We start from the raw sequence: 25,642 nt of genomic DNA on the forward strand, positions 1-25,642 counted from the left end.
TGAAGAGAAGGGTTGGGGATGAACAGAATGCGGCCGGGCAGGTGTCCCTGTTCCCTTCGAGCGGCAGCTGGCAGGTGTAGGGCTCGCATGGCCCTGTAGTGATGGGGTGTGAGCCTAGTCGGCCCTGTGCAGTGCACATCTGGGTCGTCTTGCGTGTGTGTGTGTGTGTGTGTGTGTGTGTGTGTGGTGTGTGTGTGTGTGTGTGTGTGGTGTGTGTGTGTGTGTGTGTGTGTGTGTGTGTGTGGTGGGGTGTGAGCCCAGTTGGCCCGGTGCAGTGCACATCCGGGTCGTCTTTCGTGTGTGTGTGTGTGTGTGTGTGTGTGTGTGTGTGTGGTGTGTGTGTGTGTGTGGTGTGTGTGTGTGTGTGTGTGTGTGGTGGGGTGTGAGCCTAGTTGGCCCGGTGCAGTGCACATCCGGGTCGTCTTTCGTGTGTGTGTGTGTGTGTGTGTGGTGTGTGTGTGTGTGTGTGTGTGTGTGTGGTGGGGTGTGAGCCTAGTTGGCCCGGTGCAGTGCACATCCGGGTCGTCTTTCGTGTGTGTGTGTGTGTGTGTGTGTGTGTGTGTGTGTGTGTGTGTGTGTTAGCATTCTGGTCGATTCTCTGCAAGCCACTCGATCCTTACTCTTGTTCTAACTAAATTAAAAAGAGAGAGAGAGAGCTCTTCCAAGCTTGACTTCTATCGCAAGCCCCCTGTGGCTTCCTAGTACCCACAAGAAGTAGAGTAAAAAGTGTTTTCTTTTGAGAACCGGTCTCATGAAGCTCAGGCTCACCTGGTATTCCCCTCTGTAACTAACCCCACTGTAGCTTCTATTTCTCAAGTGCTGGCGTGACAGGCACGGCTCACCACACCTTATTCTGTGATGCTGAGGATTAAAGAAGGGTTCTCTGTACGATAGGCAAGCACTTCACCAATCGAGCCCCCGCCCCTTTTGTACTCTTGTTCGATATTTATTTATTTATTTATTTATTTATTTATTTTTGGTTTTTCGAGACAGGGTTTCTCTGTAGCCCTGGCTGTCCTGGAGCTCACTTTGTGGACCAGGCTGGCCTCAAACTCAAAAATCTGCCTGCCTCTGCCTCCCAAGTGCTGGGATTAATGGCGTGTGCCACCACCGCCCGGCCGATTTTTTTTTTTTTTTTTTTTTTAGATTTATTTATTTTAGCCAGCCAGTGGTGGCACACAGCACTTGGGAGGCAGAGGCAGGCAGATTTCTGAGTTCAAGGTCAGCCTGGTCTACAGAGTGAGTTCTAGAACACCCAAGGCTACACAGAGAAAACCTGTCTCAAAAAACAAAAACAAAAAAAATTATTTATTTTATGTGTATGTATGTTTTTTCTCTATGTTTATTTGTGCATCGTGCCTACAGAGCTCAGACCCTCTCTGGAACTGGCTGCAGATGATTGTAAATCACCATGTGGGTGTTGGAAACTGATCCTGGGTCTTGTGCAAGAGTGCTCTTACCACTGAGTGGGCTCATCTAACTGCCATGGATGCCCTGACTCCTCTGAGCTATACTTCTGTTTTTGTTGTTGTTGTTTGTTTTGAAAGGTTTTGGTTTTTTGAGATAGGGTTTCTCTGTGTAGCTCTGGCTGTCCTGGAACTCACTCTGTGGAACAGGCTGGCCTAAAACTCAGAGATCCACCTGCCTCTGCTTCCATGACACATGGGACTAATGCTGTGGCCACAATCCTGGCTTCCACTTTGGTTTTTGGACAGATTTTTTTTCACTTAACCTCCCATGCATCGGGTGTGCTAAACTGGTGGCCACTTCAGGGATGCTGGGGTCTCAACCTCCCCTTTGCTACAATGACAGATGAGCTACTATACCTGAATTTTTGCATAGTTTAAGAATTTGAACTCAGATCCCTTGTGTGTGCCGCAAATGATTTCCCTACTAAAACAACTCTCTGGCTCACTACCATCATTATAGCTTGACAGCAACACTTCTCTTAAAAGATCTGTCTTGGGCTGGAGAGATGGCTCAGCAGGTAAGAGCACTGACTGCTTTTCAGAAGGTCCTGAGTTCAAATCCCAGCAACTACATGGTGGCTCACAACCATCCGTAATGAGATTGGATGCACTCTTCTGGAGTGTCTGAAGACAGCTACAATGTACTTACATATAATAAATAAATAAATCTTAAAAAAAAAACTGTCTTCCAATTTCTGTTTTAAGTGGCCTTTCAGAATGGACTTCATTTCTTAGAATTCTGTAGGCACCTGGTGTCACATGATCAGAATCTATCTAATGTGATACATTCTTCTTCTTTTCTTTCCTCCTTGGCCTAAACTGGAATAATCCACCTAATACTGGACCTTGAGGAGGAAGACCATCTTTTAGAGACCTTAAAAGAAAGCTTGAAAGAGACCCTTTTTGTTTGTTTGTTTTGTTTTTCAAGACAGGGTCTCTCTGTGTAGCCCTGGCTGTCCTGGAACTCACTCTGTAAACCAGGCTGGCCTCGAACCCAGAAATCTGCCTGCCTCTTCCTTCCAAGCGCTGGGATTAAAGGCGTGCATCACCACTGCCCGGCTAGATCCTTTTTTTTTTTTTAATAATGCTTTTTAAAAAGATTTATTTATGATTATAAATAAGTACACTGTAGTTGTCTTCAAATGCACCAGAAGAGGGCGTCAGATCTCATTATGGATGGTTATGAGCCACCATGTGGTTGCTGGGATTTGAACTCAGGATCTTCAGAAGAGCAGTCAGTGCTCTTAACCACTGAGCCATCTCACCAGCTCAGATCCTTTTTTTTAAAAAATACACACACACACTTTATTGTCTTTTTTCTCTTTTTTAAAAAAGAATTATTTATTTTTCTTTATACAAGTCCAGGCTGTCTTCAGACACACACCAGAAGAGGGCATTGGATCCCATTACAGATGGTTGTGAGCCACCATGTGGTTACTGGGAATTGAACTCAGAACCGTTGGAAGAGCAGTCAGTGCTCTTAACCACTGAGCCATCTCTCCAGCCCTTTTCTTCTTTTCCAGACAAGATTTGTGTCTGGAGTCCTGAAACTTGCTCTGTAAACCAGGCTCTGCCTGCCGTGTGCTGGGATTAAAGGGATGTCATTGCAGGTTTCCGTTTAGTATTTCTAACTGTGTGTATATGCTCACACGAGGGCAGTGGCTCAGAGTCCAGAAGACGGTGTTGGGTTCCTTGTGAGACTTCTTATGTGGGTGCTGGGAATCCAACCAGTATCTTGTGTTGTATCAGCTCTCCTACCCAGGTAGCCATCTCCCCATCCCCAGCTAGGCCTACATTCCCTTTCATTTCACCTATTTGTTTTTTTTTTTTTTTTTAAAGATTTATTTTATTAATATATGTAAGTACACTGTAGCTGTCTTCAGACACTCCAGAAGAGGGAGTCAGATCTTGTTGCGGATGGTTGTGAGCCACCATGTGGTTGCTGGGATTTGAACTTTGGACCTTTGGAAGAGCAGTCGGGTGCTCTTACCCACTGAGCCATCTCACCAGCCCCATTTCACCTATTTGTATTACTTCATGGCTTGTTTTCCTTTGTCATGCACATACGACTTTGTCCGCAATCAGTGTGTATGTGTGGGTCAGAAGTTGACATCAGGTGTTGTCCTTCATCTTTATTTTCTACTTAATTGAGGAAGAGACAAGAGAATCCCTTTGGATCAGTGGCAGGCTAGTTTAGCCTCGTGGAACTCCATATTCTCCAAGGGCACGCTGAAGGTTTTTATGCAGGAACTGGTATTGAACACAGATTTTCATGGTTTCATGGCAAGTACTTAACCAATTGAGCGATGACTCAAGCCTTGGTTTTTGTTTGTTTTGTTTTTTTTTTTTCTTGTGATTTTAGCCAGAGTCTTATGTAGCCCAGCTGCCCGCTGCACTCGGTATCCTCCCACCTCCATCTCCCCAGTGCTAGGAAGTCTGGTTTGTGGTGTTGATGATGGTTTGGTGCATGCTAGGCTTGCCCACTGTCCACTGAGCCCCAGTCCCACTCCTCTTTATTATAGGTACCTCGTTAACTAGTTTGTTATTCATTCTAATGCCCAGAGACATCCAGTAACTTATCCAAGGCCACTCAGTAGATTAAAGCAGGACCAGAATTTAAACTTACATCTTGTCTAACCAAATCTTAAATATGATTTATTTCAACGTATATATTTCTTCCCTACACAGAGGAAAGATAGATCCGAGCACCGTGCAGTTGGGTCGTCCTGCCGGCAGGGACCGCTGTATCACGCGCCGCGCACGCGCCGCGCACGCGCAGTGACACCTTCCTGCGTTTTTCTTTGAGCCCCTTTCCTGCACCCTGTCGTGTCCTTGCCCCGCTCTGGCCTAAACTGATTACTGCAGATCCTGAATGGCTGTCTAGCAGCAAGCTCTGCAGATCGTAGTTGTGTACATCTGGCCCCATCCCCACAGTTGTCTGTCACCCAGTCTCGGTCCTGAACATTGCTTTCTACTCTTTCCCTCATTAGCTTCTTAGAATTTAACAAGGCCAATCCCTGAGAGCAATGTAACTGTTTCTCTTCAAAATAAAATGTAATTACTTAGTCCAGAAAGTGGCACACTCCTTTAGCCCCGACCCTAGAGACCCAGAGCCAGGGAGAATGTCTGAGGTTCCAGGCCAGACCACAACGGTGCTCAGTTAGGCCTTGTCTCAGAGTTTTGTTTTCAAATACATTCTATTTTAACTGGTGTGGTAGCCCGCACCTTTGATCCCAGAAGTTTCAAGTTAGACGCAGGCAGATCTCTGTGAATTTGAGGCCACTCTGGTTTACATAGTGAGTTTCAGGCCAGCCAGTACTATGTAGACAAACTCTGTCTCAAACAAAAATGATTTTTTTTTTTGAACGAGGGTCTCCTGTAGCCCAGGCTGACTTGATCTTGGCTCCTGCTTCCACCTGCATCCTGTTCTGGTTTCTGTAGTATTTGAGATGGAAGTCAGACCCCTGTGCCTGCTTGGTCAGTACTTGCTGAACTCAGTCCAGCTCGATGAATGTTTTCTTTATTATTAATGTGTGCATGATGTCTGTGCCCCCCCCCCCCACACACACACATGTGGGTTAGAGAAGTTCCTGGAGTGGTGCTGTCTTTCCACCATGGCTTTGGTCACTCTGAGGGTGTCAGGCTTGCAAAGCACACACTTTCCCCCAGGGAACTCAGTTTTCAGTTTGAGAGACCTTCTGGGAAGTCAGGGTTGACTATGAATTTCCCACAGTTGTTTATCTCTGAACACTTTGGAATAACAGGCTAGTCTAGCCACCTCCATCCCCAGTCCCCTTTATTTATTCATTTATTTTTCTGAGACTGAAGGCATGTGCCTGCCACTGCCTGGCTTTTCAACCTCCTCTTTAGTCTTTGAAACAAATTCTCTGTGTAGCCCAGGCTGGCCTTGAACTCATGTAGCTGAGGATAATCTTGTGCTTCTGTTCCTCCAGTCTCCCGCTGGTGGGATAAGAGGCATGCACTGCCAACGCTAGTTTATGTGGCTGTGGGGTGGAAATCAGGGCTTCTCCTCTGCTAGGAAAATGCTCTATATCCTGGCCCCAGCCCCAGCAGACTGAATCTCTGATAACATTTGCCCTGTCTGGTTGCAAAGACCCCATTCTCCCTAGAATGAGCTGTTAAGAGTCTCTGACACTCACTTCAGGGAACAATCTGCTCTTCAAGAAAATGGATCCTTCCAACCATCGGGATGCAAAATTCCCGACCATAGGGCGCATGCGCTGGCCGGGGAAACCCTGACTGGAATGCAGTCACGTACCCAGGTGTAGGTGGTCCTTAGTTCTTGAGACTGCCACTCCTTGGGTGGCTCTGCGCCCCTGCCAATAAATAGACACGATTCTTGTCACTGGCCTCGGCGTCCTCTCAGCGGTAGAGGCAGATGCCGGTTAACTTTAGAGCCAAGATTCGCAAACCGCATTGCTTAATTTATACTTATTTTAGGCTGGGACACCTCCCCTCCTGTCCCTCCCAGCCTGGAAGGGTAAAATGTGTCCCTCGCTTTAACGGAGGAAGCTCGTAACAAGGTTTCTGGGGCGGGGGGTGGGGTGGGGTCGTCTGCACGAGTTGAACGCAGAAACAATGAGCATCTATTGTGTGCAGAAGGCTGCGCACCCAGGGTCAGGCGGGGACAGCCATGCTCACGGTCCTGCGATGCCTCCTGCTGGACACACGCGGCACTGTCAGCATCGAGGGCTCTCTTGAAAAACACACTTTCTCTTTGCTTTGTTCAGATAGTGGCTGGAGCCAAGGCTACGAGTTATGGGCTACTGAATGAAACCTTGTCTAAATGTGCAAAAATTTAGGAGACAAGTGACAAAATCCAAGAAAGGACAGGTTTGGCAATGTTTTGTTTTTGAAACAAGGTCTCCTGTAGCCCAGGATGTCATTAGAATTCACTGTGTAAGTTAAGGAAGGATGGCCTTGAATTCCTGATCTCCCTGCAGAGATCAGACCCTGCCTCCATCTGCCAAGTCCTGGAATGACAGCTGGCTGCCACCCGCCTAGCTCCACGTGCTGATCTATCTATCTTTTTTGTTGTTTTTTTGTTTTGTTTCGTTTTTTTTTTTTTTTTTTTTTTTTTTTTTTTTTTTTTTGAGACAGGGTTTCTCTGTGTAGCCCTGGCTGTCCTGGAACTCACTCTGTAGACCAGCCTGGCCTCGAACTCAGAAATTGGCCTGCCTCTGTCTCTGCTGGGATTAAAGGCATGCACCACCAACGCCCCGCCTTTTTGTTTGTTTTTAAGATAGGGTTTCTTGATTTAGCCTTGTCTGTCATGGAACTCACTCTGTAGACCAGGTTAGCCTTGAACAAAGATCTCCTGTCTTTGCCTTCTAAATGCTGGGATTAAAGGCGTGCACCACTACTGTCTGCCTTTTGTTTTGGTTTTATCATAATTGTTGCATTTTTGCCCGCAGGAGGATCAGGAATTCAAGGACAACCTCTACAGCCAACCCAGTTGAGGGCCAGCCTGTTCTATCGAGATCCTGTCTCCGGACAAAAAAAGTTTCATGAGAGCGTGGTGTGTTGGCACAGTCTTTTAGTCCGAGCACTGACGCAGTAGATTAAGGCAGATCTTCATGATTTGGTGCGGTCCTGGGCTGCATCCAAAGACCTTGTTTCCAAAACAAACAAACGAAAAAGTGTAATAAAAATACAAGCAAGGTTTTGCAGAAATAAATCTGTGGCCTCAAGGGTCCCTTTCTCCAGCTTTTCCCAGAGGTGTCAAATTACATAACAGTCTCAAACCCAGGAAATTGAACTTTGGCACAACCCACTGACCGGTCCGAATTTCAAAGTCTTTTTCCTATTGACCTACAAGGTTTTCAAGAATCATGTTGTAAGCAACTGTGTTCTGAGGAATCTATGTTTAAAAACCCATCCGTGGATCTTGGCCCAGGGTCCAGAGACTGAGCTAGCCACGCCCCGGCCGCGCCGCAGCCACTCCCACGGCAGTTCAAGTGTTAAGTCCCAAAGACCGCGCTCTGTGCATGCGCAGACCCGTCCACAGCTGGCTCCTAGCCAACCCGGCCGGACGAGCACCCGGCGCCGTCACGTGACGCACCCAACCGGCGTCGACCTATAAAAGGCCGGGCGTTGACGTCAGCGGTCTCTTCCGCCGCAGCCGCCGCCATCGTCGGCGCGCTTCCCTGTTCACCTCTGACTCTGAGAATCCGTCGCCATCCGCCACCATGGTGAGTCTCCTCGGCTCCGCTAGACTCGGGGACCGAGACGAATCTCTGGGGCAGCGGGACGTGGCTGTAGCGGGACGCTGAGAGGGACGGGAGGAAGAGACATGGCTGCCCTGGCCCGGGCGGCAGGACGTGGTCGGGCCGCGGCGCCATATCTGCGCGTCCCTGAGGGCCTTGGGAGTGTCAACTGCCGAGGTCGGGGTGTTTTCTTGAAGTCCTTCAACTCCCCGCGGCCGCCGGGGTGACTGCGGGAGGGGTTGTGCTTGGTGATGTGGCAGCGGGCAAAGCGCCGTCCCCGCGCCCCTGGTGACGGGCGGAGGGTGTCCTCGGGAGGTGACAGCCTGTAGGGCTGGCTTCCTTGGACACCTCCAGTGGGCTGAACGCCTTCCGGGCCCTTTCCGGTAGCCCCCGTCTCTGTTTTCTATCTGAGTTCACACGTGAGCACCGGTCCCCATAATCTAAGAAAGTGGCTCACTGGGCCTAGTGGCGCATTGTGGCCTTTGATCCGGGCTTTGACCTTGGCGCACAGCACCCAGTGGTTTGGGGAAGAGGTGTGTGTAGCAGAGGAGGTTTTTTCGTGCTTTGGTCCCAATCAATCCGGCATCTTTGCAGTGCCGAGGTGGCCGTGCACCTTGGCTTTGAATTCTTGTGCTGAGGTTATGTGACTTGAGCCTCAAGATAGGGTCTTCTAGCACAGGCTTGCTCTTAAGTGTCGCAGTTGTCGGTTTCGGCGTTTGTTTAGAGCTGTGGACACATCTGTGAACTTTTGATGCTTATTTCAGAGGTCCTGGGTTGTACGTTTGAGTCACACTGTGAGCTCAGCTCCAATCTTGGGCCGACATCTGGTTCCTGCCCCTGCTGTGGGGTGCTATTGACCCACCGATGCCTGCCAAGTTGGGTTCCCAGAATCAGCCTGGCTGCCCATCCCCCCACCACAGGTGAACTTCACAGTAGATCAGATCCGTGCCATCATGGACAAGAAAGCCAACATCCGGAACATGTCAGTCATCGCCCATGTGGACCACGGCAAGTCCACGCTGACCGACTCCCTTGTGTGCAAGGCTGGCATCATTGCCTCTGCCCGAGCTGGGGAGACGCGCTTCACTGACACTCGCAAGGATGAGCAGGAGCGCTGCATCACAATCAAATCCACGTGAGTGAGGGGACAGCCCCGAGGGGTTGTGCTCTGGGTGTCACTCGGGTGTGTTTGCTGCCAGTGGACAAATAGTGGCGTGTTTAGGGTCCTCTCTGTGACATGCTTGTGTGTGCTGCCTAGCCTGCCTTGGTCAGATGCTGAATGGACTGTTGACCTCTTCCTCTCCGTAGCGCCATCTCCCTCTTCTACGAGCTCTCTGAGAACGACCTGAACTTCATTAAGCAGAGCAAGGATGGCTCGGGCTTCCTCATCAACCTCATCGACTCTCCAGGCCATGTGGACTTCTCTTCAGAGGTGACAGCTGCCTTGCGTGTCACCGATGGAGCTCTGGTGGTGGTGGACTGTGTGTCTGGTAAGCCTTGGGTGGGAGCTGTAACAGACAGTTGCTGGTGTTTTCATGGCCCAGTACCACATTTTTGGGGGTGTAAATTGAAATCATATTCATTTTAAGGCAAGGATGAATTCTGCTCTAATTTGAAATTGTATGTGCCAGTCCCCATGTCAGGGCAGGGAGATTGTGAAGTCCACCTAAGTGTGGGGCCAGTTTCCTATAATTTCAGTGCTCTGAGGCAGAGGTGCATGGGTCTCTGGAGGTGGGAGGGGCTGAGTGGCATAGGGCCTGGTACACTGGACACACTTGGAGATTTAGCGCCTGGGCATCCATACCGTGTACCTTGGAGAGTGCTTGTGTACATTTCACAGACAAAACATACGTGGTCTTCAGGCCTTGAACTGTCAGTGGTTTAGAGTACTTGAGAGTTAAGGGTAAACACTTAGTCCTTTTCACCCTGTCCTCAGGCGTGTGTGTGCAGACAGAAACTGTGCTGCGCCAGGCCATCGCTGAACGCATCAAGCCCGTCCTGATGATGAACAAGATGGACCGGGCCCTGCTGGAGCTGCAGCTGGAGCCCGAGGAGCTCTACCAGACCTTCCAGCGCATCGTGGAGAACGTCAACGTCATCATCTCTACCTACGGCGAGGGCGAGAGTGGGCCCATGGGCAATATCATGGTGCGAAGCTCTTCTATGGGGGGCGGTCAGGGCCACGCTCCCTGGGAATCTCTGACCCACCATGATGACGGAAATTCTTCACTTTGACCTGATGTCTGTTGAAGAAACTCAGTGTCTGAGACTGTGGGCTTGTGGCTGGGCTGGCTGCTGACCATCTTGCCGGGCTAACTGCTGCTCTCCTCCCTCAGATTGACCCCGTCCTGGGCACCGTAGGCTTTGGTTCTGGCCTGCATGGCTGGGCCTTCACCCTGAAGCAGTTTGCGGAGATGTATGTGGCCAAGTTTGCAGCCAAGGGTGAGGGCCAGCTGAGCGCAGCCGAGCGTGCCAAGAAAGTAGAGGACATGATGAAGAAGCTGTGGGGAGACCGGTGAGTACATGGCTGTGTGACTGTCTCTACCCCTGCTACTTGTGGACAATGCCTGCCTGCCGATACTATGTGACTGCTCTCTACAGGTACTTTGATCCGGCCAATGGCAAGTTCAGTAAGTCAGCCAATAGCCCAGATGGGAAAAAACTTCCCCGCACCTTCTGCCAGCTCATCCTGGACCCCATCTTCAAGGTGGGTAAGCTGTGGTCCTGGCCTGTGTTCCCAGCCTTGGGAAGTCGCTCCCATGACCTGGCCTTGCTCATCTGCTTCCCTTGTGCAAACAGGTGTTCGACGCCATCATGAACTTCAGGAAGGAGGAGACAGCCAAGCTGATCGAGAAGCTGGACATCAAGCTGGACAGCGAGGACAAAGACAAGGAGGGCAAGCCATTGCTCAAGGCTGTGATGCGCCGCTGGCTGCCTGCAGGGGACGCCCTCCTGCAGATGATCACCATCCACTTACCATCCCCCGTCACTGCACAGAAGTACCGTTGTGAGCTGCTATACGAGGGGCCTCCCGACGATGAGGCCGCCATGGGTATGTACTGTAGGGGCTCCTGGGCTTAGCTCTTGGGTCCTCCAGCCTTGGCAACCAGGTGACTCGATTTCCCAACTTTCCATAGGTATTAAGAGCTGCGACCCCAAAGGCCCACTTATGATGTACATTTCCAAGATGGTGCCAACCTCTGACAAAGGCCGCTTCTATGCCTTTGGTAGAGTGTTCTCTGGGGTGGTGTCCACGGGCCTGAAGGTCCGGATCATGGGCCCCAACTACACGCCTGGGAAGAAAGAGGACCTATACCTGAAGCCTATCCAGAGGTGGGCACTGGCCTTATTTTCCTGAGTCCTGGCTGCTTCCCAGGAGCACCCTGTTGACAGTTGCCCTCCCTCTAGAACCATTCTGATGATGGGCCGCTACGTGGAGCCGATTGAGGACGTGCCATGTGGAAACATTGTGGGGCTGGTCGGAGTGGACCAGTTCCTTGTGAAGACGGGGACCATCACTACCTTTGAGCACGCTCACAACATGCGCGTGATGAAGTTCAGCGTCAGCCCTGTCGTCCGTGTGGCAGTGGAGGCCAAGAACCCAGCTGACCTGCCCAAGCTGGTGGAGGGGCTGAAGCGGCTGGCTAAGTCTGACCCTATGGTGCAGGTGTGCCACTAGGTCTTGGCTTATTGTGGTTGGAGAGGGGGAACACCTGGCAAAAGCAGGGGAGGGCTGAGGCTAGGCCTGTATTGGCTGTTGTCATAGGGCTGAGCCCTATGCCTGGGGAGGACGGCAGGGTGCTGACCATTGTTCCCACAGTGCATCATTGAGGAGTCTGGAGAACATATTATTGCTGGCGCCGGTGAGCTGCACCTGGAGATCTGCCTTAAGGACCTGGAGGAGGACCATGCCTGCATCCCCATCAAGGTGGGCACCAGAATGGGCGTCTCATCCTTCTGCCTATGTGCCTGAGGTGCTGCACCATGTGCTGAGGGTTCTATGCAGGCCCCCTGGAAGCCCTGTAGTGTTGACAGTTGTGGTCTGTTTCCCTTTCACAGAAATCTGACCCTGTTGTGTCATATCGGGAGACAGTCAGTGAGGAATCCAACGTGCTGTGTCTGTCCAAGTCCCCCAATAAGCACAACCGGCTGTACATGAAGGCCAGGCCCTTCCCTGATGGCCTGGCAGAGGACATCGATAAGGGTGAGGTGTCTGCCCGCCAGGAGCTCAAGGCACGTGCCCGCTACCTGGCCGAAAAGTATGAGTGGGACGTTGCTGAAGCCCGCAAGATCTGGTGCTTTGGCCCTGATGGCACTGGCCCCAACATTCTCACCGACATCACCAAGGGTGTGCAGTACCTGAATGAGATCAAGGACAGTGTGGTGGCTGGCTTCCAGTGGGCTACTAAGGAGGTAAGTGACTCAGCATTGGTGACCCTGTGTTCTGAGGGGCTGCTGGTGTCTAACTTCCAGCTCTTCACAGGGCGCTCTCTGTGAGGAAAACATGCGTGGTGTGCGGTTTGATGTTCATGATGTGACCCTGCATGCTGATGCCATTCACCGGGGAGGTGGCCAGATCATCCCCACAGCACGCCGCTGCCTGTATGCCAGTGTGCTGACCGCACAGCCCCGCCTCATGGAGCCTATCTATCTGGTGGAGATCCAGGTAACTTGTGTATCTTAGGTGGTGTCTGTCTATCCTCCTGCCTCTGCCCACTGCTCACCATGTTCTCTCTTTTTCCTCGAAGTGTCCTGAGCAAGTGGTGGGTGGCATCTACGGTGTCCTGAACAGGAAGCGTGGCCATGTGTTTGAGGAGTCCCAGGTGGCTGGTACCCCCATGTTTGTGGTCAAGGCATACCTGCCTGTCAATGAGTCCTTTGGTGAGTGTCTGGTCCCTGGGGTTTGCAGATAACCTGCAAGGCCTGTGTAATATAGCTGCGGGGTGCAGAACAGAAGCAGATTTCTGTCATCACGGCCAGCTTGCTTAAGGGTGCCAGGAAAGACAGAGCTACAAACTACACAGAGAAACCAAAACAAAGGACCCAGGAATCCCTCCTGGGAGGGGTGGCAAGACAGCTAAGCATGTCCCCCCCCCACCCCACCCCCCCAGGGAAGTCACCTGAGTCTCCTGTCTTCTGTCTAGGCTTCACCGCTGATCTGCGATCCAACACCGGCGGCCAGGCCTTCCCCCAGTGCGTGTTTGACCACTGGCAGATCCTGCCTGGGGATCCTTTTGACAACAGCAGCCGCCCCAGCCAAGTGGTAGCTGAGACGCGCAAGCGCAAGGGCCTGAAAGAGGGCATCCCAGCGCTGGACAACTTCCTGGACAAACTGTAGGCAGCCTGATACTGCCACATGCTGCACAGTGCCCACCCATCAGAAGACACCTTGAGACTGTCCCACAGTGCTCCTCTAGAGGCTGCTGGGGCCACCCTGACATCACTCAGCACTCACTTGCTACCAATTCTATTTATTTCGGAATTACAAGATAGCGGGAATCTCTCTGCAGGCTGGACTGGCAGGCTGTGGGGTGGGCGGGACACGGCTCTTAACATTTTCAGAGGGAAACGCGCAGATGTCCAAAAGTCTAAATAAATGCATTCAGAGGTTTTTGGGGTCCATGGCCAAGTGGAGTTCCCCCAGAGGGGGAGGTGGGGTAAGTGCCTCCAGGAAGGCAGGCAGCCTGCCTTAGACTTGCAGCCCGGCTGTGGGAATGAATCATTGGAGTAATAAACTACAGTGGTTGATCCACATGTGCTCGCAACTCTGTTTTGTACAGCGCACGCTTTCCTGGTTTTCAGGGTATCTGGCTACCCTTAGGTGGCCTGCGGTGATTCACACATAACACACACACTGCACCCCGTGCGACAGAATGGGTTTTATTGTGAGTTCACAGTACTGCCTCAGTCCATTCCACAAACTTGAATCACTCCATAGACCTGCACATCAGGGGTTTGGTCTGCGCATACCCGGCTCCAGGTTATTGGCTTTCAGCCTCTCGCGTTAGCCAATCATCAGCCAGGAGCCCAATAATGATGTGCTCCACAAGGGCGGTGTCGAGCCTTCCTGTGAATCTGTCAGGCTGGCCAATGAGCACTGGACTCTCGCCTAGCCTTGGGTGATGACGTCACTAGTCAACGTCCGCTTCCGCTGAGAGGTCAGATGCTAACCAATGAGCGTGTGCATTCAATTTCCGGTTAAAGTCGTAGTCCAATGAGCGCTGGTTTTCGGGTTTTGCGGAGGTGTGCCCCTGCGCTGTCAGCGCATGCGTAGATGCCGTCTCAGGATTTGTACCGGAGGTTCTCGCGGGGGCCTCGCTGGCACCGGGCGGGGACTCGATGGCTGAGGACGGTACGAATGGGCCGGGTCCGGGACGTTGTGTTGGGACCCAAGGGACACGCGACGAGGGCGGGAGCGAGGGGAGGGAACCCGCGAGGGGCATGGCTTTCTCCAATCTCGAGGGGTGGACCTCTAGGAATAGCAACACTGCTGCGCATGTGTCAGGTTTCCGGCGACACCCCTGAGTTCCGGGGTGCTGGTGGGCATGATTGACAGGTGAGGAAGCTAGGTAGGAATTTCAAGAGCCGGACGCTATGGAAGTGTTTCGAGTAGAGAACCCCACGCTGACTTGGAACTCTGTTTAATCCTCCAGCCTCAGCCTCTTGAGTGCTAGGGTAAAGGGCACCTGACACTGTATTGTGTTTTATAGTTTTGTACATATATATATATATATATATATATATATATATATATATACTGCTTGAGAGATGTTGTTCCGCTTCTTTTAGTTATATCTATGCTTGTTTCTGAGAGGGGTGTCACAGTGCCCGCAGGTACCTGAGGTTCCTGAAGAGAGCGTTAGAGGTCATCAGGCCTGGGAGTTAGAGATACTAGTGAGCACTGGAAACTGAACTTGGAGACTGTGCAAGTACAGCACCCACTCTTACCGTCTCAGCCATCTCTCCAGTCACTTGAGCTGGTCTCATGGAACTCAGGCTGGCTTGTAACTCACCAAGTATTTGAGTATGCTCTTGAACTCGTAGCCGTGCAGCCCTCCGCTCCCCAGTGTGGGGTGTCAGGTTTGCTCTACCATGACCAAATTGTGGGTAGAGGCTGTAGATGACCAAAGAAAATCTGGGGCAGGGGCATTGTGTGTCACATATGCTGGGGAAGCCTCTTGGGAGAAGTCGGATCCGTGATAAACATTTCCTGTTTCCTCTGTCCCTCCAGCTCCTGTGTCCCCAGAATCCTTCAGAAGGCCAGCCGCCATGTCCACATTCAGGCAAGAGGATGTTGAGGACCATTATGAGATGGGAGAGGAGCTTGGCAGGTGAGTGGCGTGGGAGGTGGGTGCCCTTCCTCTCCTCAGTGTCTTGAAGCAGTGGCCACAGAGTTTTCTGGTGGTACCACGCCAGACTTCAGGTTCCCAGATGACAGGGAACCTGAGTTCCTTTTCTCTCGTGTCCTCTGTGGAGAGAGACACAGAGACCTGTAGCTGCTGCCCCTGAGCCGGGGACAGTGCCTCGGAGCATTGTCTGCTATGGGATTGTTCTCAGCTCGGTTTCTTCTTTTCCCCCATGAGACAGAGTCTTACTATGTACTCCTGGCTGGTCTGGAACTTGCTCATCACAGAGATCCTCCTGCCTCTGCTTCCCAAGTGCTGGAGCTAAAGGATTGCACCACCACCCTGGCCTTGGCTGATTTTGATTTTGGTTTTTTAAAGGCAGGCTCTCATGTCCCCCAGATTGGCCTTGAACTTCTTTTATGTAATTACTATATTTTGTGTGCATATGTGTCTTAGTCACAGCACAGCTTCCTGGAGTCTGTGCTCTCCTCTCCCATGCGAGCCAGTTCCAGGGACTGAGCTCAGGGAGTCCTTGGCAGCCCTGGGTGATGTCCCACCACACTGCACAGGCTGTTTTACGACTTGCTGGGTCTGCCTTTCTTGAGTTCTGTACATGGATGCTTTTATACTGGTGTCTCCCCAGTGCCGGGATGGTTCAGGACACCGTTTTCTGTTTGGTGTTTCTTGAGAAAGCCAGATTCTCTTTCTAGGCTAGCTCTCATGCCTGTCCGTGCTTTGGAGCCCCCTCCCTCTTCCCCCTCCCACCTCCTCATGCCAGGCCCTTCCTCTTTCTAAGGGGCTTCAGACCTTATTTGGTGAGTTCTGGGCCAGCCTTCTGGGGGCATCAAGGCCCGCCCTATGATGTCATCCCCATGGAATGTAAATAACCTTCCCAGTACTAGGCAGGCTGAGGAGGAGTTTTCCTGCCTAGGGACCCTGAACCACTTCCTTCTGGAGTTCCCCACCCCAGCCCCCACCCCTGAGAACCTCCCGGCTGCCATCCCAGTAGGGCTTCAGCGATGTTCCTGTCATGTGCTGGTCACATCTATGAGCCTACTGCTAGGGAAGTAGGGACATCTCGTGCCAGGGATGTGAGACTCAGACTGAAACATAAGATGGGACACTGGAGAGGCGGCTCAGTGATTACAGCACCAGCTGCTCTTGCAGAAGTCCTAGGTTCGATTCCCAGCAACCACATGGAGGCTCACAACCACCTGTGACTCCAGCTCCAGGAGTCTGACACTCCCACTGGTCTCTGTGAGCAAAACTTGTAAAAACACAGAAAGAAACACAGAGGCCTTCTCACATACCACACACCAACTCACCCTGACAGGTAAGTATGGACAATTTAGCCCTTACGTAGTCAACACTCTGAGGGTGGGTCCAGGATCCTGAGCTCCTCACAGGCATTGATGCTCATCTAGCAAATGAGGATGTATTTGTGCATAACCCATGCATGGCACCCTGTGTAATTTACATAAAGTGTTTATGGTGTTGGGGTAGGTGGACCCAGGCCCCAGGCCTGCCACTCTGTACACTTGCTGCCTGGATCTCTGTTTTTATTTTTTTAATTTCTATTTTGACTTATTATGAATACAGTGTTCTGCTGCATGGATGCTTGCGTGCCAGAAGAGGGCTCCAGCTCTCAATACAGATGGCTGTGAACCAACAAGGGCAGTCAGTGCTTGTAACCACTCAGCCACCTCTCCCGCCTCTGCCTCCCAAGTGCTGGGATCAAAGGCGTGCGCCACCACTGCCGGGCTATTTGTTTTTTTTTTTAAGATTTATTTACTTATTATATATGTAAGTACACTGTAGCTGTCTTCAGACACATCAGAAGACAGCATTCGATCACATCGCAAATGGTTGTGAGCTACCATGTGGTTGCTGGGATTTGAACTCAGGACCTCCAGAAGAGCAGTCAGTGCTCCTAAGTCAGGAGCAATTTCTCCAGCCCTTGTTAATTTTTTTTTCCATTTTTTATTAGGTATTTAGCTCATTTACATTTCCAATGCTATACCAAAAGTCCCCCATACCCACCCACCCCCACTCCCCTACCCACCCACTCCCCCTTTTTGGCCCTGGCGTTCCCCTGTACTGGGGCATATAAAGTTTGCAAGTAGCCGGGCGTGGTGGCGCATGCCTTTAATCCCAGCACTTGGGAGGCAGAGGCAGGCGGATTTCTGAGTTCGAGGCCAGCCTGGTCTACAAAGTGAGTTCCAGGACAGCCAGAGCTACACAGAGAAACCCTGTCTCAAAAAACCAAAAAAAAAAAAAAAAAAAAAAAGTTTGCAAGTCCAACCTTGTTAATTTTTAAGAGACATTTATTGTATGTGTGTGTAGCAGCCACAGCATTTGTGTAGAGGTCAAAGGGTGGCTTACGGGTCCCAGGTGCACAAGCAGGTGAACTCAGGGCTCTGTCCTATGTCTGTCATTCCTTAACTTCTGTCCAGCTCCAGAGTCCTTGTTTTTAATTGGCCAAGTGAGCAGGCATGGTGGGCATGGCTGCTGTCCCAGCAACGAGTAGGTAGATACAGGAGAACCTGGAATTCAGGGCCATCCTTAGCTACACAGGGAGTGAATTCAAGGCCAGCCTGGGCTACATGAGTTCCTGCCAGAAGGACAAATCTGATGATAGCTCAGTGTAAAATATTCACTCTACAAATGGAAAGCCTTTAGCTTTTGTCCCAGCAATAGAGACCAAAATACACCCATGGGTCCTGCCATGGAGAGAGAGGCCTTGGAGCTCCAGCATAGTGGACCAGCGAGCTAACAGTGTGAATGACGACAAGCAGCTGAGGGGCTGCTTGGAACCTGCCGTGCATGGCTCTACCCTTCCCTTGCCCTCTGCTCTGCCAGCTGTACCCACCCTTGAGTAGCCTTGAATGTGCACCTGGGACCTGCAGGCCACCCTCTGACCTTCACACAAGTCCTGAGGCTGCTGCGCACACATATGCATGCATCATTCCTGGCAGAGGTGGGCAGACAGACAGGATGGACACGGTCCCAGCACAAGTGTGGGCTGACTCAGGTTGGCACCCATCACTGTGCTGGAAGCTGAGATGCGCCCTCCCCTGGGCTCTTGGTGGTCGTGTGGGCTTTGAGCCGAGTCCTTGAGCTGGGTGCAAGTGTGCGACGCTCACCCCAGCATTGGAACATCATAGGCCAGAACCAGGTACTGGGCACTTAGGGGCACCTGCCTGCCTATGGTGAAGCTCCAGCTCTGTGTCCCTCACTCCATGTGGCGGGGGCCGAATGCTGTCCCTGGCTGAGGTGGGGATGGTGGTGGCACTTGCCTCACAGGGCCATTGCATAGATGAAGCTCTTGCGTGCGTTTCTGCCAGGTTAGCACCCCTTGGAGGAGGCCATGTCACTCTGGCCTCTCCTCCATGACCCTCACCTCCCCAGTGAGCAGCTGGAGTCAGTCTGCTGTCGGGGTGGTGACTCTGTGGGACTGTTGCTGTATCTGTTGAGGGGACCTGATGAGTGAGCCATTGGGTTGCTTGAGTCCTGGGACTGTCTGGTGGCTCTCTTCCCCCAGCTCCCTCCTGGCACCTTTGATGCTTATACAGTGGATAGACACAGGTCCCGGTGCAGGACAGGCTCTACAGGTGCTGCCCAGGCCTTTTTCCCCCACGTGCCCTTGGTCTACCCACTGTGGGTGGCTGCACACCACCAAATCCTCTCCTAAGATACACAGGTTTGCAGGAGTAGCCACACGGATTCTTTCAGTTGGTTGGTATTATTATTTTGATTTTTGTTTTGTTACTATTTTGTTATTGTTTGTTACTATTTTGTTTTTGTTTGGTAATACTGGTTTTACTGGACCTTGATATGTAGAGCAGGCTGGCTTTAAACTCAGAGCGATCCTCCTGTCTGTGTAGGCCAGGCGTGCGTGTCTGTGCTGCTGCTTTCATCCACGGAGCGGTCTCACCATCTCCATGTTGTAGTTTCAAACTCCCTGTGTAGCCAAGGATGACCTTGAAATTCTGATCCTCCTGCCTCCGCCTCTCTAGTACTATGATGATAGGCATGCTCTGTTCCCAAAACATTTATGGGTTGTTTATTCAAAGATTCACTTATTATGTATACAGTATTCTGCCTACATGTATGCCTACATCCTAGAAGAGGGCATCAGATCCCAGTTAGGAGCCGTGTGGTTGCTGGGGATTGAACTCAGGACCTCTGGAAGAGCAGCCAGTGCTCTTAACCTCGGAGCCATCTCTCCAGCCCAAACATCTTTTTTTTTTTTTTTTTTTTTTTTGGTTTTTCGAGACAGGGTTTCTCTGTGTAGCCCTGGCTGTCCTGAAACTCACTCTGTAGACCAGGCTGGCCTCGAACTCAGAAATCCGCCTGCCTCTGCCTCCCGAGTGCTGGGATTAAAGGCGTGGGCCACCACGCCCGGCTTCAGCCCAAACATTTATGTTTTGAGGTTCTGGGAAAGCATGCTGCTGTCCCAGCTGCTGTGAGAACGTGGGCTCAGAAGCTGAGGCCAGCCTGGCCAGACTCTTTGTCTCATTCTAAAAACAAAAGAACCAACAGGTCAAAGGTAATTTGTTACAAACTAACTTGTGTGATTACAGCCACCACCTTGCCAGCCCTCAGGAGGCTGAGGCTACTAAATTCAACGCTAACCTGGGTTATGTGGTAAGGTTTGGCTGTTGAGACGAGAAGTCTTGTAGCTTAAACTGGTGGTGTGCAGCTCTATTCCTGGGCTCCACATAGGGAGCCAATAACAGACCAAAGCAAGACACCACCAAAGTCCAGTGGGAAATTTTAGGAGGAGAAATGACTCAGACAGCCAAGGCCCACCCCAGCATGGGTGACAGCTCAGAAACCTGGAACCCTGGAGCAAACTGCACAGTCTATGGGCAACTACACCATGGTTATCTTCCTCTTGGGGTGGTTCAGTTCCCCTGATCCTCTCCCAGGCAGCCTGGCTGCTCTGAGTCAATCAGAGTCCTTACTGCTTATGTGTTTTTTTTTTCCTTTCTGGGGGGGTGTATGTTTTATATTGGGAGGGGCAGTGCATCTGGTCAGCTTCAGGGACTTCCTGAAACTGCTGAGATGTTTGCTGTTTTCAGGAGCTTTGCTCTATAGGGTAGGTTTCATTTTAGACTACATGGCCCTGGGCTTGAATTGAGATGTTCCTGCCTCTGCTCCTGTATTAAAGACGTGGTCACCACACCTGACTGAGCGATACCTTCTTTTTTTTTTAGATTTATTTATTTTATGTATATGAGTACACTGTAGCTGTTACAGACAGTTGTGAGCCATCATGTGGTTGCTGGGATTTGAACTCAGGACCTTTGGAAGAGCAGTCAGTGCTTTACCCACTAAGCCATCTCTCCAGCCCAAGGGATACCATTTTTATGTCACCTTGTTTTTTTTTTTTTTTTTTTTTTTTTTGGTTTTTTGAGACAGGGTTTCTCTGTGTAGCCCTGGCTGTCCTGGCACTCGTTCTGTAGACCAGGCTGGCCTCGAACTCAGAAATCCGACTGCCTCTGCCTCCCGAGTGCTGGGATTAAAGGCGTGCGCCACCACGCCCGGCTCACCTTGTTTTTTTTTGCAGACAGGGTGTCTCACTGAACCTGGAGCTTGCCAAGGCTGCTGGACTCCTTGGTCAGGGACTTCCTTCTCTCCCCCAGCACTGGAGTTAACCATACCTGACTTTCCTTGGGTCCCCATCAGCCCTCTCTTCCCCCAAGCCATCCCCAAAGTGTCAATCATTTGGCTCTTTGAGCGGATCTGCTGTTTTGGGAAACCTGTGGTACAAACGCATAGAGGCTGGGTACAGAGTCCTGGCTTCCTCCGGGTCTGCGGTGCTTAGCTGTCTCCTCCCCTGCAGTGGCCAATTTGCCATCGTGCGCAAGTGCCAGCAGAAGGGCACGGGCATGGAGTATGCAGCCAAGTTCATCAAGAAGCGGCGCCTGCCATCCAGCCGGCGCGGTGTGAGCCGGGAGGAGATCGAACGCGAGGTGAGCATCCTGCGCGAGATCCGCCACCCCAACATCATAACACTGCATGACGTGTTCGAGAACAAGACAGATGTGGTGCTGATCCTGGAGCTGGTGTCCGGTGGCGAGCTTTTCGACTTCCTGGCCGAGAAGGAGTCATTGACGGAGGATGAGGCCACGCAGTTCCTCAAACAAATCCTAGACGGTGTCCACTACCTGCACTCCAAGCGCATCGCACACTTTGACCTGAAGGTGGCGCACGTTTGTGTGCGTGGGCGCGCGGGGAGGGCGGGGCAGGGGTAACCACGAGTCAACACCCAATGCTGTCCCGCAGCCCGAGAACATCATGTTGCTGGACAAGCACGCAGCCAGCCCCCGCATTAAGCTCATCGACTTTGGCATCGCGCACAGGATCGAGGCTGGCAGCGAGTTCAAGAACATCTTTGGCACACCCGAGTTTGTCGGTGAGGGGCAGGTGTGGGCACTGCCCAGGAGGGTAGGTCCTGCACAGCCACAGCCTCACCTGCCCCAACAATCCTGTCTCCCACAGCCCCCGAGATCGTGAACTATGAGCCACTTGGCTTGGAGGCTGACATGTGGTGAGTGGGCTCAGCGGTGGCCCTGGCCCGTTCTCTCCATACTCCCCGTGCTCCCCTATTCTCCCCGTGCTCCTTTATTCTCTCCTAACTGCACCCAACCTGAAGGCCTTAGACAGCTGGTGAGGGTGTGGGCACTAGACAGCAGCATGGAAGGGCTGAGGCCCCCTGCTCAGACCCCAACCTATCATAGCCTGCATAGGCTCTGCTCAGTCACACGGGACCCAGGAGCTCGCTGCCGCCAGACAGAGGGTCCTGAGGTTCTACTGTCCTGGCTTTAGCCCAGATGCTCAGGAGACCCTGTCACTGACACTGACCACACTCTGTAGAGTGGGGCCCTATACCCTGGGTGTGGAGCTGCCACGGCCATTCTGACCGGTCTTTTCTGCCCCCTACAGGAGCATTGGCGTCATCACCTACATCCTGTGAGTGCCTGAGAGGGGCCTAACTAAGACTGTACCTGCTAGAGGCCAGGATCAGGGCTGGGACCGCTACTAATGCACTGGGAGATAGCTAGGGAAGGAACACTGGCTCTACCTCTGGCCACACCCCTAGCGCCCCCACTGTGGGTTCTAGACCCCACCCCCGACCACACCCTCACTGAGGGATTCTAGGCCATGGCTTAATCTCAGCTCCTCAATAAGGATTGTTGACCCTGTTCTAGGGTTTGCCCACTCCCTTCCCTGGAGATATTTCCCTTCTCAAGGGAGCCAGTGTCCTAAAGAGTCAGGAATATGGGGAGATATCCCAGTATGCCTTCTATTGTGATAAGACCAAACCCACCTTGGGGAGGAAAGGATTTGGTCATTCCTACCACAGTCACATTGGAGGAAGTCAGGGCAGAAGCGAGAGCAGAGGCAGGAACTGTGGCGGGACACTGCTTCCTGGCCTGCTCAGCCTGCCGGTTTTTATGGGCGGGCTTGTTCTCTCCGCTGGCATCGCTCACAGTGGCCACAGCCCACTCACATCAGTCGTCAGTACCCTACAGGCCCGTCTAAAGCAGGCAGACTCTCACTTGAGGTCCCTATTCCCAGAAAACCAGTGGGAGGGTATGGGGTGTCAGCCCCCTTCAGTGACTCCCTCTCTGGCTTGCCATGCGCCCTGTCTCTCTGCAGCCTGAGCGGAGCGTCCCCATTCCTGGGCGAGACCAAGCAGGAGACGCTGACGAACATCTCAGCAGTGAACTATGACTTTGATGAGGAATACTTCAGCAGCACCAGCGAGCTGGCCAAGGACTTCATCCGCAGGCTGCTGGTCAAAGACCCCAAGTAGGCGGCCCATGGTGGCAGCCTCAGTGGCTGGCCACACCAGTTTTATTTTCGGGGTCTTTTTTGTTGTATTTTTGAGACATGGCCAACTGAGCCAGGACCTCTGGGCAAAAGTGACTACAAATCTTAAAACCCTACACAAGTAACCACAGCTCTTAGAACCTCACCAGAGTGGTAGAGCAAGTCTACTCCCATTCCCCAGGCGGGGCGGCAGGGGCTTTAGGGTTGATAGGGCTACAGCTTGTGTGGCTTCTCCATACACTGGGATAGGACACTTGTGGAAGACTTGGGTCATTGTGGGGTCACCTGACATGGTTGCCTTGATGGGGGTCATGCGGGGTCCCTTGGGTGGAGTGACCAGAGGGCTGACCCTCCCATCCCGCAGGAGGAGGATGACCATCGCACAGAGCCTGGAGCATTCCTGGATCAAGGTGAGGCTTCTGGACCCCGGGATCGAGCTCCGGGGAGGGAGGGCTGTAGACGTGGGCCCCTGCCGCAGCTCTGCTCTTCACAGGTGCGCAGGCGCGAGGACGGCGCCCGGAAGCCAGAGCGACGGCGGCTGCGCGCCGCGCGCCTGCGCGAGTACAGCCTCAAGTCCCACTCGAGCATGCCGCGCAACACGAGCTACGCCAGCTTCGAGCGCTTCTCACGCGTGCTGGAGGACGTGGCGGCGGCAGAGCAGGGGCTGCGCGAGCTGCAGCGAGGCAGGCGCCAGTGCCGGGAGCGCGTGTGTGCGCTGCGCGCGGCCGCCGAGCAGCGGGAGGCGCGCTGCCGCGACGGGAGCGCAGGGCTAGGGCGCGACCTGCGACGCCTGCGCACGGAGCTGGGGCGCACCGAGGCTCTGCGCACGCGCGCGCAGGAGGAGGCGCGGGCGGCGCTGTTGGGTGCCGGGGGCCTGAAGCGTCGCCTGTGTCGCCTGGAGAACCGTTACGACGCGCTAGCCGCTCAGGTGGCCGCTGAGGTGCAATTCGTGCGCGACCTGGTGCGTGCGCTGGAGCAGGAACGGCTGCAGGCTGAGTGCGGCGTGCGCTAGGCTGCGGCACCCCCAGACCCCGACCCACCCCCAGAATAAAGCTGCTTTCCACGTACTGTCGCCTGTCTCCCACGCCCCGCAGGGAGGGTGGGAGCGAGCAACCCCACGATAGGTGCTCTCCTACGCCGCCGAAGAGATTATGGCTCTGCCACACCACACACCAAGGGTGGTGTCACCCACAGTTCACATAGAGACGTGCAAGGCTCAATTGGTAAAGCTGAATCTCAGTGGGGACCCGCAGTATCACACAGCTCCGAAAAGGACACACTGCGGGGGTGTGGGGAGACCTGGAGGACACTTAGAGGATATGCACCTGTCATCCCAACTCGTGGAGGCCGAGGCAGTTTGTGACAGCTGAGTCCTGCCTGATCTGTCCCTGGGGCTCTGGGTCAGTTTGTATAATGAGCAGTAACGGGGTCTGCGGCATTCAGATGCTGTCGTGTGCACAGCCACTGTGAGGCGGCAGGAGAGAGCCAGGCCAGGTTCCAAAGTCTGAATGCTGGCTGCCCTCTCTGAGTCCCACACCCTATGGCAGCTTAACCACCTGTAGGTCAAGATTCTGGGATCCAACACCTTCCGCTGTCTATGGGCATGGGGCGTGCACATGATGCACAGACACAAGCTCATAGAGAAGCCATGTGGGATGGCAAAGGCCTGGGGATCCGGATTTGTGAATTCAAGGTCATCCTGGTCTACAGAGTGAGTTCCAGGACTACACCTAAAAACCCATCTCAAAAAAAAAAAAGTGACTGGAGAGATGGCTCAGCTGTTAAGAGCACTGACTGCTCTTCCAGGGGTCCTGAGTTCAATTCCCAGCAACCACATGGTGGCTCACAACCATTTATAATGGGATCTGATGCCCTCTTCTGGTGTGTCTGAAGACAGCTACAGTGTACTCATATACATAAAATAAATAATTTTTTTAAAGCTGTTGCCATAGGCCCCTTCACGAGCTTTCCCGATAAGCCCACATTTTACAAAAATATGAACGTGTAATAGAGCATCCTCGGGACCCAGAAATGGAGCGTTATTTGGGAAGATTGGTCTGTTAGCTAAATTGAACGAAGGTGGGGCTGAGCTGTAGGCAGAAGAGGAATGATATAGAACAGATAGGTTCAAGCTGGAATGGGGGACCGGAGAATGCCGGCTCCGGGTGTGTGCACCAGGTTTCTGTTTCCGTATCAGGGCTTCACCCGGTTAGTGAGGACGGGCTCGTGGCTTCAGGTAACGCTGACGACAGCTGATAGGGCCGACACAGCTGACAAACCCCTGTGGCTTCTCAACCCGCTTTAAACTCCAGGGGCCAATGAGTTCTTGTGTCTCCAAAGCTGGTAACCAGACACCCCAAGTTATGAGCCTTGTCAGACGTCTGGGGCTTAGTAGCAAGGCCCCCTGAGTTGAGTCTTAATCAGTTAATTGACGCATTTATACGTTTTTGAGACAGGCTTTCACTATGTATCCTTGATCTGTGTTTGTGGTCTAGTTCGTACCTCCCCACAAGCTCCCTCGGGTTTAGCCTCTTGTAGGTCAGAGGGCACTGCTGTGCGCCATCCCGCCCCCACCTCCACCCGACCCAACCCCCCACCCCCGTCACAGCCTGGAACAGGTGCACGTAGCAGACCGGGCCTAGCCACGTTCGCGGTCGCTCAGCTCTTGACCATACTAGGGCAAGCAGCTCCCTCGCTATTAATAACCTGGCGGGGAGCCGGCGTCGTGTCTATAAAGCCGAGCACGCCAACCCCAAGC

The 25,642-nt window shown here is 52.6% G+C and overlaps 2 protein-coding genes and 1 non-coding gene across 8 annotated transcripts; all 3 read left to right on the plus strand.

The window, feature by feature from the left end:
• Positions 1-7,582: 7,582 nt before the first annotated feature.
• On the plus strand, positions 7,583-13,461 carry Eef2 (eukaryotic translation elongation factor 2). The gene is made up of 14 exons (NM_007907.2): positions 7,583-7,681; positions 8,617-8,831; positions 9,005-9,186; positions 9,633-9,844; positions 10,033-10,211; positions 10,298-10,403; positions 10,496-10,748; positions 10,834-11,029; positions 11,105-11,363; positions 11,517-11,624; positions 11,756-12,109; positions 12,180-12,362; positions 12,445-12,577; positions 12,841-13,461. Exons 1-14 carry the CDS (start codon positions 7,679-7,681, stop codon positions 13,032-13,034), a joined length of 2,577 nt encoding a protein of 858 aa, NP_031933.1. The 5' UTR covers positions 7,583-7,678; the 3' UTR covers positions 13,035-13,461.
• Snord37 (small nucleolar RNA, C/D box 37) lies at positions 9,913-9,965 on the plus strand. The gene has a single exon (NR_028549.1). It is a non-coding gene; the product is annotated as a small nucleolar RNA, C/D box 37 (small nucleolar RNA).
• Positions 13,462-13,938: 477 nt separating the features above from the next.
• On the plus strand, positions 13,939-24,149 carry Dapk3 (death-associated protein kinase 3). 6 transcript variants are annotated; one of them, NM_001190474.1, is made up of 9 exons: positions 13,959-14,048; positions 14,928-15,027; positions 20,891-21,251; positions 21,334-21,463; positions 21,550-21,598; positions 21,994-22,020; positions 22,711-22,863; positions 23,249-23,294; positions 23,378-24,149. In NM_001190474.1, the coding sequence occupies exons 1-9, from the start codon at positions 14,036-14,038 to the stop codon at positions 23,894-23,896; spliced, it is 1,398 nt and encodes a 465-aa protein (NP_001177403.2). In that variant the 5' UTR covers positions 13,959-14,035; the 3' UTR covers positions 23,897-24,149. The 6 variants fall into 6 exon arrangements, with proteins under 6 accessions (XP_006513257.1, NP_001177403.2, XP_030100726.1 ...); NM_001190473.1 differs by lacking the exon at positions 13,959-14,048 and adding an exon at positions 14,215-14,252; XM_006513195.3 differs by lacking the exon at positions 13,959-14,048 and adding an exon at positions 14,251-14,371 and having other exon boundaries at positions 23,378-23,956.
• Positions 24,150-25,642: the final 1,493 nt, after the last annotated feature.

This window comes from Mus musculus, chromosome 10 (genome assembly GCF_000001635.26).
Source record: "Mus musculus strain C57BL/6J chromosome 10, GRCm38.p6 C57BL/6J".
Classification (NCBI taxonomy): Eukaryota; Metazoa; Chordata; class Mammalia; order Rodentia; family Muridae; genus Mus; species Mus musculus.

Coding starts and splice junctions, on each gene's coding strand:
- Dapk3 (NM_001190474.1), top strand. Junction 15,028..20,890: donor ATGGGAGAGGAGCTTGGCAG/GTGAGTGGCGTG, acceptor CCTCCCCTGCAG/TGGCCAATTTGCCATCGTGC. Junction 22,021..22,710: donor GGCGTCATCACCTACATCCT/GTGAGTGCCTGA, acceptor GTCTCTCTGCAG/CCTGAGCGGAGCGTCCCCAT.
- Eef2 (NM_007907.2), top strand. Junction 9,187..9,632: donor GGTGGTGGACTGTGTGTCTG/GTAAGCCTTGGG, acceptor CCCTGTCCTCAG/GCGTGTGTGTGCAGACAGAA. Junction 9,845..10,032: donor GGCCCATGGGCAATATCATG/GTGCGAAGCTCT, acceptor CTCCTCCCTCAG/ATTGACCCCGTCCTGGGCAC.